At 47.2% G+C, this 15455-nt stretch overlaps 1 protein-coding gene across 5 annotated transcripts in view; it reads right to left on the reverse strand.

Annotated features, from left to right (window-relative positions):
• SRGAP3 (SLIT-ROBO Rho GTPase activating protein 3) overlaps nt 1–15455 on the reverse strand; it is a 253286-nt gene that overhangs the window by 124604 nt on the left and 113227 nt on the right. For all 5 annotated transcript variants that reach the window (XM_032326257.1, XM_032326255.1, XM_032326246.1 and 2 more), the window contains exon 2: nt 7650–7842. In XM_032326257.1, the coding sequence (XP_032182148.1) occupies nt 7650–7842 (193 nt within the window). The remainder of the gene's footprint in view (nt 1–7649; nt 7843–15455) is intronic.

Genomic DNA, 15455 nt, shown 5'->3' on the forward strand with positions numbered 1-15455 from the left:
TAATGTCCACTTAAAATGCCTGGCCTTTGTGCACACACTCTCCGGACGGGAACTCACATTCTCAAGACAGCCCTTTCCTTCCTGGATAGCTCTAGCTACTGGAATGTTCTCAAGGTCAAGGTGAAGTCTGTTTCTCTGAAAATGCTATCCTTGGACCTCACCTCTCTCCTTTCTGTAGCCACACAAAATAAGTCTACTGCTTTCATGTGTCTGAAGAAAGTATTTGGTAATATCTCAGTCTTTTCAGCTATTCATTCAAAAAACCTTCTATTACTGATCAGAGAGGGAGAGACTAGAAACGACCCTTGCCTTCAAGCGGCCAGCAGACTGGAGTGCGGGGACTGGTGTATGAGCTGGATCATTTCTTGGTCATCTGGTAACAATAATGAGAGGGACATACAGATCACCGTGGGAGGCCAGAGGAAGAGCAGAGGATGAGGCGCCTGGGATCTAGGGCAGGGGCTTCCCAGGGGAAGTGAGACTTGAGCTGGCCCTGCTGAGAAGAGCGGGAGCTGGCCAGGACAGAAGGGAACTCTAAATGCCCACACACGCAGCGCTGGTCTAGACAGATGGGCAGCTCGCAGGAACGCTAAGCCAGCCCGGGGACGTGAGCGGATACCCAAAGTCGTGCCGCTTGAAGCAGTTTCGCATTTTGGAACCAGATAAACCAAGATTAGGATTCTAGCTCTGCCACTTACTTGCTCTAGCTGTGTCCCTCTGGGCAAATTCCTTAATTTCTCAAAAAAATCTCCATGTTTTCAACTAGAAAGACAGAGCTAGTACTTGCCTCAAAGGTCACAAATGTTTACTACAAAGTTAAATGAGGCAATGCATGCAAGACACCTAGTAGCTGGGGCTCTTGGGGGGCGCAGTCAGTTAAGCGCCTGCCTTTGGCTCAGGTTATGATCCCAGAGTCATGGGATCGAGCCCCAGGTTGGGCTCCCTGCTCAGCGGGGAGCCTGCTTCTCCCTTTCCCGCTGCCACTCCCTCTGTGCACATGTATATGCCTGCTCTCTCTCTATCAGATAAATAAATAAAATCTTAAGGGAAAAAAAGGACACCTAGTAGAACCCTTGGCTCATGGTAATGCGGCTGTGATGGGTATCTGAAAGACTAAACAACCAGCACAGCACAGGCACCGAGCGATCAGGGAAGATCCGGCTGGCACGCCATACTGGGAGAATACCAGCTCTTGGAAAGTATTACTGGAAAGCTATGACTAGTGTGATACTAGTCATAATAATAGAAGTAGCTGTGAATGAGACAGGAGCCCCACCTGGAGGATCTTTTCCCTTTGTCCCTGCCTTGTTCTATGCAAACCTTTGCATTCTGAATCCTCTGCACACTCACAGGTTCAACTTACCTACGGCAAAAGTGCTTCTCTGCTTAGGATTCACCTGTAAGGTTAAATCTAAATTATAGCATCTTTTTAGGGAAATACTACATCTGTGCAGAAAGGTTAGTTGCTGGCTGGAATCCTCCTGCTAACCACTCCGTGAAGCTGAGGGATGCCCCAGACCTTCACTGCAGAGAATATTAAACATTATTCACCAGCTAGCCAAGCACCTCCCAGTTCTTTCCAAAATCTGACTTTCCCAATTTTAAACACATTTGAATAAAATTCCCTGTTGCTTTTTTTTTCCCCACGGCTATCCAAATAACAGCGGCCAACACTTAACCTGCTAGAGAAAGTATTTTTCTCAGGTATATCCCCTGGGAGGTAAGAGATGTCACAAACTAAAGGCATCAGAATAGAAAAGAACATCACCTCACACACACGGCGCTATTTGCAGGTAGAGCTAATATTCCAGATGGAAATCTGGAGCTGTGGTGCGCCCCTGCCAACTCAAGAAGGGCCCCCAGTTCCAGGTCTTGAAGAGGATAAGCCAACCTCAGGCGAGGGCTGGCTGGGAAAGAGCAGTGGATTATGGATTTGACTCTGGGGAAGGGGGCTCGGAGGCTGGAGGGGCCTAGAGTGAGTTGTACATAATTTATCATCTGGAAAATCATCACAATGGGTGCTCTAACACATAAATAACCCTCAGAATCCCCTGGAGGGCTTGTTAAAATACAGATTGCTGGGCCCTACCCCTGGAGTTTCTCATTCAGCAGGTCTGAATTTTGCAGGCTCCAGATTTTGCATGTCTGACAAGTCTTCACGTGATGCTGCGTCGGGACCACACTTTATTAAACACGTGTTCTAACATCTGCGGTCCCAGTTCCCTAGTCAGGAACAGCACTACGAAGCCCACACACGGTCCTCTTAGCAACACTATGTCAGGCACCGGGCACAAGGAGTGGGTAACCCTTCGCCCAAATGGCCCCACCAAGCTCCTAAGGTAGCCAGAAGACAGATGTCCCCCTCCCGGCCTCCCACCAGCCCCAGCGCAGAGCAATTCCAATTACCACTTGAGCTTCATTCGTTCGTTCAACAAACGTTTAGTGCCAACCATATGCCGAACCTGGTGCTGGGTGTTCAGGACCCCGGGTCAAGAGCCACCCTCGCTGCCATCTCCGAGCCCATCACCCAGGGGTTGTCAAAAGGGGACAGACAAGAGCACAGATGATTTCGGCACAGGATGGCAGCTTCTGCCTCACTCTTTTCAAGTCCTTCTGTCAAGTCAGAAAGGGAAGATATCCTTGATTCCTCTTTTCCACTCCTACCTCTGAAAGACTGCCCAGCACGGCCCACCCCCTCCTGGCCTGCTCTGCCATGCCTCTGGCAATCATCACCATCCGTCTGCTCCATGCGTGCTGCCCCCAATCAAGGGTCATCTTTCAAAAACAGAAATGGGGTCATGCTCCCCCCCATACTTACAGTGCCTCAGTAGTTCCAGCTGCACTGGCCGCTCCTCCCCTCCTGCTGCCCCCAAGACTGCCCTTTCTCATCCCTCAGGTCTCTGCTTAAAAGCCACTGCCTCCAGATGCCTTCCCTGACTGCTGTTCAGTGAGGAGGATCCAAGAGGGCTGCAAATCCTTTGATGGGAGAAGGGTTTTCTTTCCTATCTCCTTGAAGCTGAGCTCAGGCTGAGAGGCGGTGCTGGGCCAGTTCCAGACCTCGCCTTGAAGACTGGGGCTTCCCTACTGCTCTCTCTGGGCCTTGAGCTACCGTGTCAGACACCCAGCTGAAATGCTAGGTATAGAGGCCCTGACACCACACAGGGAAGGAGGCAGCCCAGCTGGGCCCATCCTTGCAACCATGCCCACAAAAACACCATGCACATAGGTGAAGCCCTCTTGGACCCAGCCCAGCTGCCAGCCACTGATCATCAGTGATCCCAGTCAAAGACCCATAAAGCGGGAAAATCACCCGACTGAGCCCTGTTCAAATTCCTGACCCCCTAAACCATGAGGTACTGCGTTTTAGTACCAAGTATTGCTGTTACACAGAATAGATAACCAGCATTACATGTATTACATGTATGTCCATCAAAGTACCTCCTGGGCAGCTTCATATGTGTGTGTGTGTGTGTGTGTGTGTGTGTGTGTGTGTGTGTGTGTGTGTATTTTTTTTTTAATTGCCTGGGAAGATAAAGAGCAAATGGAGGAATCAAGATCAAGAGACCTGAGCTCTTATTATGGACTGAATGTCTGGGTTCCCTTAAAAGTCATATATCATATTATATATATATATATGTGTGTGTGTGTGTGTGTGTGTGTGTGTGTATGAACGAACACATATATTTATATGTGTTCCATACTGGGCAGTATATGGCATATATATATATATATGCCATATATATGCCATATACTGCCCAGTATGGCGGTTATCAGGTGTTCGGCCTTCAGCAGGTAATTAGAATTAGGGCAGAGCCCTCATGAATGGGATTAGTGCCCTTAGAAGAGTCAGGAGAGAACTTGCTTTCTCTCTCTGCTCTCCACCACGTGAAGACCCAATGAGAATCAGCGGTCTGCACGCTGAGAATGCAGCCATGCTGGCACTGTCAGGGCTGGGCTCACACGGGGCTGAGCACCCTGTAGCACCTGATTCCAAGAAAGGTTCAAGTGGTGGGCCTGAGGGTTTAACTGGGGCAGGTCGAACATCTGGAGGATAATACCATCATCATCTATTTCTTTTCTACTATCACATATCACTGAGGCCTCTGATTTTCCTGGACTGTGTGGTATGCTGAACCACCAAGACTAACAAAACACAGTTCCTGCTCTCAGACACTGTCCCTTCTCTTGAGGGGGGACATGCCCACAACTGGTACAGTCGGGGCAGGCACCCAGGCCTTCTGGCCATGTTCTTTGAGCTCTGCCACCTGTTTGCTCTTCAGATCTCAGTGTTCAGGTGTTACCTCCTCTGAGTCTGACCCGGTGCTCCCTCTGTGTGCCCGTAATACTCTGGATTTGTTGATTTGTTTATTTAGCCAGTATTTACTGAGGACCTACGAGGTACCAGGCCCTGATTTATCAGAGGAAACATGAGAGGCAGTTCCTGCCACAGTGAATCCCCTCTAGCGAAAGAAAGAGATAAACAATCAAACATAAAAAGATAAAAGAAAGAAACTATCAAATGATTGCAAACTGGTGGACTTCCAGCTCCCAGCATGATGAGAAATCCATTTACAAGCCACCTGGTCTATGGTACTTGGCTACAGCAGCCGAAGGAACTAAGACAGTTTCTGTCCCAGCCCGGCCACTCATTTGCTGGGCTATCTTGGGCAACTCAACTCCCTCTCTAAACAAAATCTCTCAGCCAGAGTAGGTTTTACAGACCAAGTACATTTTCTCCTTCCCTTGCTCCTGCTCATGCACAAATACCCCATCTCTCTCTGGCGCTGGGGCCCTCTGCAGTGGGAATAAGATAACAAGATCTGGGCCCTGCCCTCAATGTCCTGAGAGGCTACCTGCCAGAGAGATGGACACTCTTAAATGAAGTAACTGTAAGACAGCAAGACAAGCCTTCTCTGGACAGCAGGACAAAGGACCCAGAGCCCAGCACAGATCCTGTTCACTGAGCTCCAAAGAGGTAGCACTGGTTGGCCCTGGGGTCAAAGGGCTAGTCCAGGCATCCCTTAGAGACTCCTGCTTCCAAAAGCCACATTAGCATCGTGCAGAGGGCCTATGCCAGCTGCACTGGCCTGAGCCCACACCCTAATTAGAATTTCATAGTGTCTCAAGCAGCCTGCTTGGCCCGACTGCCAGCTGGGGCTCCTGTTCCGTCTGGTGGCCTCTGTTTAATGAACCCATGAGGGGTTGGCCGAGCCCATTACAGGCAATGCGAGGGAACAGGGGACCCCCACCCACGCTCCCTCATGCCCTTACATCTCCCCCTTTCCCCCACATTCACACTGCAAATGGAAAGGAAGGAGATAGGCAGGAGCTGAAGCCACAGCCTGACCACACCACCCTGGATGGCTCCAGTGACAGCTCAGCCAGAGATAAGTGTTTCCGTGAGTGTGTCTCTATCTCTGGTTTTAGGGGAGACTTCAGTTCCCATCGCTGTTCTCGGGCTGCAGCGGCCCTTTCTTATCTCAGGCCGATGAGGCAGAATGAGAATGACAGTTCAAATCCATCTTCTTGAAATGACTGGCCCACAGACATGCCTGGACAAGCTGCTTCTCAGAGCTGCACTGTCCTCATCTTTAAGACAGAGCAATGACCCCCACCCGGCCCCAAGCGCTCAGTACTGCACTCGGTAAACTGTCATGGCTGTTGTTAGGATGAAAAGATAGGCCAGAGAAGGCACCAAAATGGGAGCAGCATTGCTTCCAAAGGGCAGGACTGTGCAAGTGACTTTTTCTCCCTTGTTTTTCTGTATTTTCTAAATTACATACAATGAGCATTTTACTTTCATCATTTGGAAAGAAAAAAAAAAAAGTAAACTTTCTCCCCACTCTCCTCCCCAAAAATATCTAACCAAAAATGAGATAATGTGTGTGAAAGGGCTTAGACAGTGCCTGGATGCTATTTTAATAGAAGCTTCCCCCCAGGGGTGCCTGGGTGGCTCAGTGGGTTAAAGCCTCTGCCTTTGGCTCAGGTCATGATCTCAGGGTCCTAGGATCGAGCCCCACATCAGGCTCTCTGATCAGTGGGGAGTCTGCTTCCCCTGCCTCTCTCTGCCTGCATGTTTACTTGTGATTTCTGTCTGTCAAATAAATAAATAAAATCTTAAAAAAAAAAAAAAAAAGAAGCAGCAGCAGCAGCAGCTTCCTCCTGCAGGCTAAGTCTGAATAAATGACATTGGGTAGAAAAACTAGGCGTATTTGCAAAGATGCAACGCATTTTTGCTCTTTGATAAAAATTTCCACAAAAGTGAGTGTTTGAATGCTGTAGCACAGTTGAGGGGAGATGTTTACGGGAGTTAAAAGGAAGAACGCTCCCTGACCAGAGCAGAAGGCGAAAAAACATAGGGAAGAAGGTGGAAGTAAGGCAGGGTCCACTGACAGGTGAACAGATACACACGATGTGCTGTGTACACCCAATGGAATATTACTCAGCCTTAAAAAGGCATAGGTTACAATAGGGAGGGAGCTAGAGGACATTGTACTAAATGAAATAAGACAGTTACGAAAGGGCAACTGCTATATGATTTCACTTCTCTGAGGTCCCTACAGTAGTGAGATTCATGGAGACCGCAAGTCCAGTGGTGGTTGACAGGGACTAGAGGGGGAGGGAATGCAGAGTTAGCGTTTGACGGGAATGGAGTTTCTGTTTCGCCAGATCACAAGCGTTTTGGGGGGTGTATTGTAGTGACTGCCGCACACCAGTGTGAGTATCCTTCATGCTACCTAACTGTATGCTTAAATATGGTTAAGACGGTAGATTTTATACTATGTGTGTTCTATGCACCACAGCTTTTTTAAATGTAGAGAGAAAAACTGGATCAGACCCAGAGGTCGGGGGTTGAAGCAAGTTGCTGAGGTCCAGGGCGACTGGCTGGAGAGATGGAGGAGAAGGTCCAGGGAGCATGGCAGAGAGAGAGCGAGCTCCACAGAGGCACCCTGCCCCGTGAACGCCTTCCCGGTGAGGTTGCTACCTCCTACCTGCGCTGGAAGAGGCTGGCCCCAGTGGGTTCAAGGCAAAGAGGTTTTGTGTTGCTGGCAGACTCAGAGGCTGCCCCGTCAGTGCCTGAGGGGATCTGCACTCACAAACCCAGAGTATGGAGCAAGAGAAATCAGGACTGGGGGAGTTTGTGTATTGTAAATAAATGAGGCAGAGAAAGGGGTGGGGGGCGCACCGACCCTCCAGGGGAGTAAGCAGAAGGGATGCCTTGAGCATCAGTCCATGGAGAAGAGATTCTGAGATCCCTGTGTGAGGGAGTTGGGAAGTGGGCTGGCTGGTCCCCAGATAAAAGGATCCGAGGGTCCTGAAAGGAGGGGGGAGGTCACTCTGGCCCAGATGAAGACTAGCTCAATGCCTGGTGCTCGGTAGGAAAATAGCTACAGCATGGACAATTTACTGAGCCACGTACTGTCTGCGACAAGCACTTTTCCGAGCTCCTCACTCACTCCCTGCAGCATCCTTATACACGGGAACAACCTCTATCCTAACTCTCCACGCAGGAAGTCACGCACAGAGGGGTCCGTAACCCGCATCCCCAAGGCCTTAAAAGCACACCATCTGCCTCCAGGGAGCCTTTGCCTCCTTTGTGCTTTGCTGCGTCCCCTAGACGCAGGGCCCCGCCCCCGCCCCCTCCTCACTTGAACTGGTGCTCCCGGGAACTGCGGATCTTGGAGGAGAACCGCTCGGCCAGCTTCTCCAGGCTGCGGGAGTACTCGAGCTCAATCTCAGCTTTCCGGCGGAAGAACTCCTGGAGGTCCTGAAGCAGCTGCAGCCGGGACTCGGATTGCTGCTCCAGGCATTTGAACTGCTCCACCAGCTGCGTGCGGATCTCTGCGGGCAGAGGCAAGGGGCGGCAGGCGTTAGGCTGTGGTCGGCACCGCGGTGGGACTCACCCGGCTGACCCAGGGCCCCTGACGGAGGCACTGCGATTCCTGCAGCCCCCCTCCCCACCGCCACGACCCCTCCCCGCCCCCCACCCAAGCCTCTTCGGCATTGGCACAGAGCTATGGCACGCGCTGGCTTCCGTCACACGGTCTAACCCAATGTTTCCCCAAGTTGAATCATGGCGTGTCACCACCATGGCTTCTGCTGTATCCACATGCCGCCAGCATTATTATTTCTTCCATATGATCGAGTCAATTGGCTCACTTTTCCTACTGAAATGAACGCATTTGAAATGAACGGCTTTGTGTCACCACAGTGAGGGGAAAACTAGGACCACGTGCCATCCTGCGACACAAAAAAGGAATTCAACAAAAACAAAAAGTTTGTAAAATTCTATCTAGAGACTATTGCTTACCAGAGGCCCTGAGCCCAAGCTGCCTGCTCTCTACCAACAAAAGGAAAATGGGAGCCTGCGAGGTGCTAAAGACTTTCTCCAGATGCCATCAGGGCTGAGAGAGGCTGAGAAGGGGATGCTGGGGGCTCTTGGGTTTCGCTGTTACTTAAGGCCACGTCTGTGTTCCGCGTTAAATCACCTTGAGCTCCATGCATAAACATCTCAAGTACCCCCCAGAGGAATGTCACCCACACTTCAGGAAATACTGACAGCAAACCAGGTCTGTACAACCAGGGCAAAAGTTCAAAAGCTGGGGAGGTGGAGATAAAAATCACAGGCAAATCCCAATAACTACAGCCAACCTCGTCTTCAAACCCATAGCGTTGTCACTGCTGCCAGCCCTCGGCTTTAACTCCTTCCCAGCCATTCCACAAGCTGCTCAACACATCAGTCTCCCCAAAGCTCTCTGCTCATACCAGCTCCCTGCTCATAATGCCCCACAGCCCCCTTCTGCCTAAGTATTAAGCCCAACTCCTTGGCATGGAATTCAAGGCCATCCACCACCCAGCCACAAACTTTACTTGTTGGGATTCACCCCCAGTGGACTCTTAAAACCATTCAAACCGGTCCTTGAAATATCCAGTCCCAACTGCATAAATGGGCATCCTGTCTGAAAATGGCCAACTCCGTCTTAGCATCCTTCAGAGAAGTGGTCTTCACAGGGGATAGCCCTACCCTGGGGTACACAAAGGCTTCCCAGGGGTACACAAAAAGTACAAGGGAATCATCTTCCTTTGGGATCACGAACCCTTGCTACTCAGTGTGGCCTGTGAACTAGCAGCATCAGCCTCCGCAGTGGGCTTATTAGAAAAGCAGAATCTCGGACCCCATCTCCAGAATTTCTGAATCGGAATTTGCATTTTAGCAAGATCCCCAGATGGTCCTATGTATCTTAAAGTATGAGAAATACTGCCATCAACCACCCCCTTCCATCTCATTATGAGGAGCATTTCCCACACTATCTTACTTTTATGTTTAGTAATTATTTGTCAATGCATGAAATAACCAATATTATTTTGATGAACTGTGTATCTGATCATTGTAATGATAAATTAATCCAAAAGAAAGATACTTAGAGTTCTATGGGCAAAGGAAAAATTTCCAATGTCTATTTCAGTTTATATACATGTTTTAGATCAAAAGAAGTATGATAGATTGGGGCGCCTGGGTGGCTCAGTTTGTTAAGTGTCTACCTTCTGTTCAGGTCATGATTCTGGAGTCCTGGGATCGAGTCCCACATCCAGCTCCCTGCTCAGCAGGGAGTCTGCTTCTCCCTCTTCCTCTGCTCCTTCTTCAACTCATGCTCTGTCTCTTGCTCACTGTATCTCAAATAAATAAATAAAATCTTTTTAAAAAAAGAAGTATGATAATGAATAGAAGAGTTTCAAGTCTAGAAATATATTGGGATAAAATTCTGTGAAAGAACTAGAATGGAATTATGAGTTCAAGAAAGTAAAGAAAGGCACGAAATAAAATTTCTGACTCATTTGGATAATTTTTGACAGATGCTGGTGGATACCAATGTGTTACAGTATTTATCCTGTGATCTGGCAATCCCACTCATGGCTACCTACCCCAAACACATCCAGTATTTATGTCCACCAAAAAATATATAGAACACTTAGAGTAGTTTTACAACCAAATATTAGAAACAACCCAAAATGTCCATTAAGAGTAGACAAGATTTTTTTAAATCTCAAAATGTCACTCAATGGAATACTATACAACAAAGACAAATGATGGACTACTGCCACCTGTCAGCAACATGCTTGAATCTCACAGAACTTAACACTGCTCAAAAGAAGGCAGAATGAATGAGATCATGCAAAACTAGTTTATGGTGATAGAGGTCAGAGAAATGGTCACTGTTGGGGAGGAATTGACTGGGAGGGGGTACAAGGGTGCCTTCTGGAATGCTGGAGATAGACCCCACCTCAGTTTGGGTGGCAGGTACACTGACAAAAAAGAATTGAGTTGTGGGATGCCTGGGTGGCTCAGATGGTTAAGTATCAGCCTTCAGCTCAAGTCACAACCCCAGGGTCCTGGAATCAAGTCTGGCTTTGGGCTCCCTGCTCAGCAGAGACTGCTTCCCCCTCTGCCTGCCCCTTCCCCTGCTTGCTCTCTCTCTCTCTGACAAATAAAATCTTTTTTTTAAAAAAAAACTGAGTTGCATACTGGAGATCTGTGCATTCTACTCTATATAAGTGATCCTGCAATAAAAAGGCAAAATTAAAAATTGCCCTGTTATTTCATTTCCATTTGATACAGTTAAGAGTGTAATTTTATTCTACAAGGTCAATATTTACAATATGGTAGAAATGATATCCTTCATAACTATTTAACCTTATAATGAAACATTTCAGATGTCAAGTTAAAATGTATGAGGCAAGAGAGTTTTTTCCCCCTGAGTTCACTTAAAGAGTAGGCAAGCAGAAAAGTTTAAAACCTTCTTTAGAGCCTATGTCAAATACTGTTCCTCCCAGGGAGTCCTGGACTGCTTGGTCCTCCCAGCCCTACTCTGAACTCCCATGGTACTTCTAATTTGTCTCTGTCTGCCTCCTGCCATTGCTTTAATTCTTTCACGAACGTGAGTCATATCCACCTTAGCTCCTCAAATGAAATTTAAGCTCTGAAGGTAGATTTTCCCTGCACATACTAGATCATCAGGAGATCGCTATCTGTACAACAAATTACTATTTATTTTTACCAAGTGCTTTTACCCAAGGATATTAAGAGTTGTGATTATGAGAGTCTCACTCAACACAACCATACACACACACACACACACACACACACACACACACCACACACACACACACCACATACACACCACACCACACACACAGCATACTACACACATGCACATACATACCATACACCACATACCACATCGTAAACACACACACACAAACACCATGACATTATTATCCATTTTTATAGAGGAAGAAAGCACAGCTCTGTGTAAACTGTAATCAGGAACCTGCCCAAGTTTACATTTTGTTCTCTGAACTATAACAAGCTGCACAGGTATGCCTATGACATGGCTTATGTGTTGAATTGGTTCGAGATGCCATCACTCCCCAAAAGGCAAGCCCTACCATATCAACACATAGTTATAAAAATGCTTTCCAAATATTTTTCAAATAACTTTCAGACCATCTACTATTTGGGCCTCAAAATAGTAATCATCACTAGCATTTATGGAGTCCATCATTTGTTGCAGGCACAGTGCTGACTTCTTCACAAAATTATTTCACATTCTCTGTACCCCATAAGGCAGGAGCTACTAGCGTTCTCCTACTCTCGCCCCATATATGAAGAGGTAGAGGCTCAGAGGTAAGCAGCCTCTGTTCATAACAGCTGGTGTGTTGCAATTAATCTAGGAATCAAGCCCAGATCCCTCAGATGGCAGCAAAGATCCTCCAGACACCTAACTAGACTGAAAGCATATTATTTTTTTTAAAAACTTTAATCCATCTGTATTCAACCTCTTGTATCCTTCTTGTAACAAGATGGTGGTCTAAAGAGAACTGTTAATCAGAAATGCTGCAGCCACTGCTTTCCTGGATTACAGGGCATAATCAGGAGCCAGTGTTCTCATATTTTAGAGGAAAAGCTCATAAATCACACTATGATGACAAGAGAGGATCTGGAAGGAGCAGAGAATCTCCCCCAATTCATACTACCAGCTGGAGCCTCCAGGCTGTCTCGTGCATAGAACCTTCTAGGAGCTTGGGCAGCTCAGAGTCCAATCAAATCCTTCTAGCAGGAAACGGTCCTGGCTAGATCTCCAACTGCAGCTCACCCGCGCTCTGGAACCCTGAAAGGATTTGATTACCCTTCTCCTTATTTCTAACTCCCTTCCAAGTTGCTCCTCCTTGGAGCTGGCACAGATTTGGGTTTTCTCCTTGAAGATTTCAAAGGAGCGACAAAAATAAAACAGAATTGCTCCCAAGGCTCAGACTCCATTCAGCAGACATTCCCCCCAGGGGGCGGTTCTAGCCAGCCACAGCATAGCGCAGAGCAGCAGAAAAATTAAAGCGGGTGGGGCGGGGAGGAAAAGGGGTTTGGAAAGTCAGGAAAAGCTCTTTGCTGTCAGAACCTTGAAACTGAAGATGACCTCTCCAATCACCTAGTGTACCCTTCTGGTTTTACAGATAAAAAGCATGAGGCCCAAAGAAGGGGCAGAACTAATTCTGACACCTGGACTCCTGAAGCTCAGCTCCCTGTGGCACTCTCCTGATAAAATTCTCCATGGCTCCCTATTGCTTACAGGCTCAAAGACAAATTCCTCTGACTTTCAAAGCCCAAGAATCTAGAGCCTGCCTATCCATTCCCCATAAAGCCTCTGCTTCTTCTGCAATAGTCTCACCAAAGACCACAGTGGCTATGCCGATGCCACTGCCCATGGCGACACTCAGGTCGACCAGCCTTAGGGCTAAACAAGTATCCCCATGCTCCCCACCCCACTCACAACTACAACCTCACAAGCAGAGGCAGCCGGTCTTCTTCAGGTTCCAGGTAATTAGAAATTCTATTTTTAAAAAATTAATAGATCATTTTTTAGAGAAGCTTTAGGTTTACAGAAAAATTAACCAGAAAGTACAAAGAGTTTCCACATACTCCCTCTCACTCCCAAGCACAGTTTCTCCTATTATCAACATCTTGCACTGATGGGTGTGATACATCTGTTACAACTGATGAACAAAACTAATATGTTACTATTTACTAGAGTCCAGAGTTTAGGTTAGGGCTCACTCTTGGCCTGTTACATCACATGAGTTTGGACAAATGCATAACGTCACGAACGTCACGTGGCTGTCATTATGGTATCGTACAGCGTATCTTTGCTGCCCTAAAAATCCCCCAAGTTCCACCTATTCATCCCTTCTTCCTGCCTCTCTGTGACCCCCCGCTTTTTACTATCTCTCTAATTTTGCCTTTTCCAGAAAGTCATATAGTTGGAACCATAAAGAGCATTATATATGCTCTTTAAGCTGGTTTCTTTTATTTAGCAATAAGCATTTAAATTTCCTCCATGTCTTTTCATGGCTTGATAGCTCATTTCTTTTTATCACTGAATAATACCTCATTATATGGAATAATAGTCCTGGTTTATTTATCCATTCACCTCCTGAAAAACACCTTGATAGTTTCCAATTTGGGGAAATTATGAATATTTGTGCAAGTTTTGTGCAAGTTTCAACTCATTTGGAGAAATACTTTTTTGTTAACTAATAGACATGTATAAGAGCAGTTTTAGGTTTATTGGGAAAAAAAGAAGTTCTATTTTTCGATAAGAAATACAGGAATTTAAAATATTAGTACAAAATTCGAAAGATAGATAGGATATAAAGAGAAAAATCTCTCTCTTACCCCTGTCCACCAGCCACTTAGTCCCTCTCTAATAAAGTAACCAACTTACTAGGTTCATGTACATCCTTCTAGAAATAATGGTGTATTTCAAATACATTATTTCCCCCATTTTTACAAGCATAACAACACATCATTCACAGCATTCTGCACCTTACTTTTGCCTTTTAAGAATACATTGGGAAGGGGTGCCTGGGTGGCTCAGTTGGTTAAGCATCTGTCTTCAGCTCAGGTCATGATCCCAAGATCCTGGGGTCGCCCCCACCAACCATGGGCCACAAAGTCTTCTCCCTCTCCCTTTGCCCCTCCTCCTACTCAAGCTCTCTCTCTCTCTCTCTCATAAATGACTTTAAAAATCTTTAAAAAAAAGAATGCATTGTTAAGATCAGTCCATATCACTTTATAAAGAACTTCCTCATTCCTTTCCATAGTACTATATAATTCCACTGTAAACTTTATAAATTTTTAGCCAGTCCCCTTCACCGGACCGGTTGTTTGTAAACCTTCACTATCACCAATGATACTGGAATGAAGAACCCTATGCAGGCTTCGTTTCGCACTCGTGCAGGTAGATCGTTTGTGTGACGGACCCTTCACGTGGAAGAGCAGGAGCGAAGGGCATTCGCATGACTACTTCGCATGACTCTTTTGCATGGCTATTTTGAGATTGCTAAACTGCCCCCCTCTGCAACTGTACCAACTGATAGCTCCCAGAATCTACGAGGGGCCATAGGGACTATTTAAAAACAGGCATGTTGGGATTTGCTTCAAAATAACCTCAGGTCAGGGGGGCTGGGGAGTAGCAGGCTTCTAGGTAACCCAAGACTGGCCTTGAGTTGATTGTTGAAGTTTAGTTGTGGTGATGGATATGAGGAAGAGGCTTGTTATACTATTCTCTCTACTCTGGTAATGTTTGAAACTTTCCATAATAAAAGAGGGGGGAAAAGACAGAAAGAGAGAGAGAGAGAGAAAAGAAAGGTAGACAAAGCCAGAAACTTGATACAAAGGCTGCAGCTCTTGTTAACAAGTCTGACCACTGAGGAATGCCAACGAGTTGTCCCCAGAGGCCTCTGCCCCTAGGCTGCAGATGGGTTAGAAAGAGGGGTCAGAATGTGACCTTAAGAGCAACTTTAAATGCAGCTTCCCAGGCCCCACCCAATTCCAACCTTGGACCCTGTCCTGAGAACATGGTAACTTCTGACACCTCCTGGGATGGTGAGACACCACTTTCACAGCACATTCAACCTGAAAATCAAGATCGAGTGAGCATGTGTCCCCTCTGCTCCACAGAGGCAGCTGGCGTACCCCCCTGGTAGCGTTTCCGGAGCTAACGAGGAGGCTGAGCTGTACGGTGTGTCACTGCTGACAGTGCCTCATCGCATCTATGCACACACAATCCTGCCTCATTATCACCGCGTCCTATGAGGCTGCTGCTACTATCATTCCTATTTCAGAGATGAAGCAAATGAGACTCAGGGAGTGGGAGTGATTTGCCCTAGGCTCACCCAGACATTGGCAGAGTCAGGGCCCAAATCCAGAGTAAAGAGCAGACGGGAGCCAAGATTACCCAGACTCCAGGTCAAGGTGCTCTCCCTGGGGATCCAATGCTTCCCCTTTCGGGGATCATGTCCCGCTCCACCTCCTATCTCCATCCCACACTCCATCTGTCAGCCTCGTGCCATTCTCACTGGCCCTGGCTGTCACTGTATCCACCCCAGTGCATCCTGACCTT

The sequence above is a fragment of the Mustela erminea genome, chromosome 1 (genome assembly GCF_009829155.1).
Source record: "Mustela erminea isolate mMusErm1 chromosome 1, mMusErm1.Pri, whole genome shotgun sequence".
In the NCBI taxonomy this organism is placed as follows: Eukaryota; Metazoa; Chordata; class Mammalia; order Carnivora; family Mustelidae; genus Mustela; species Mustela erminea.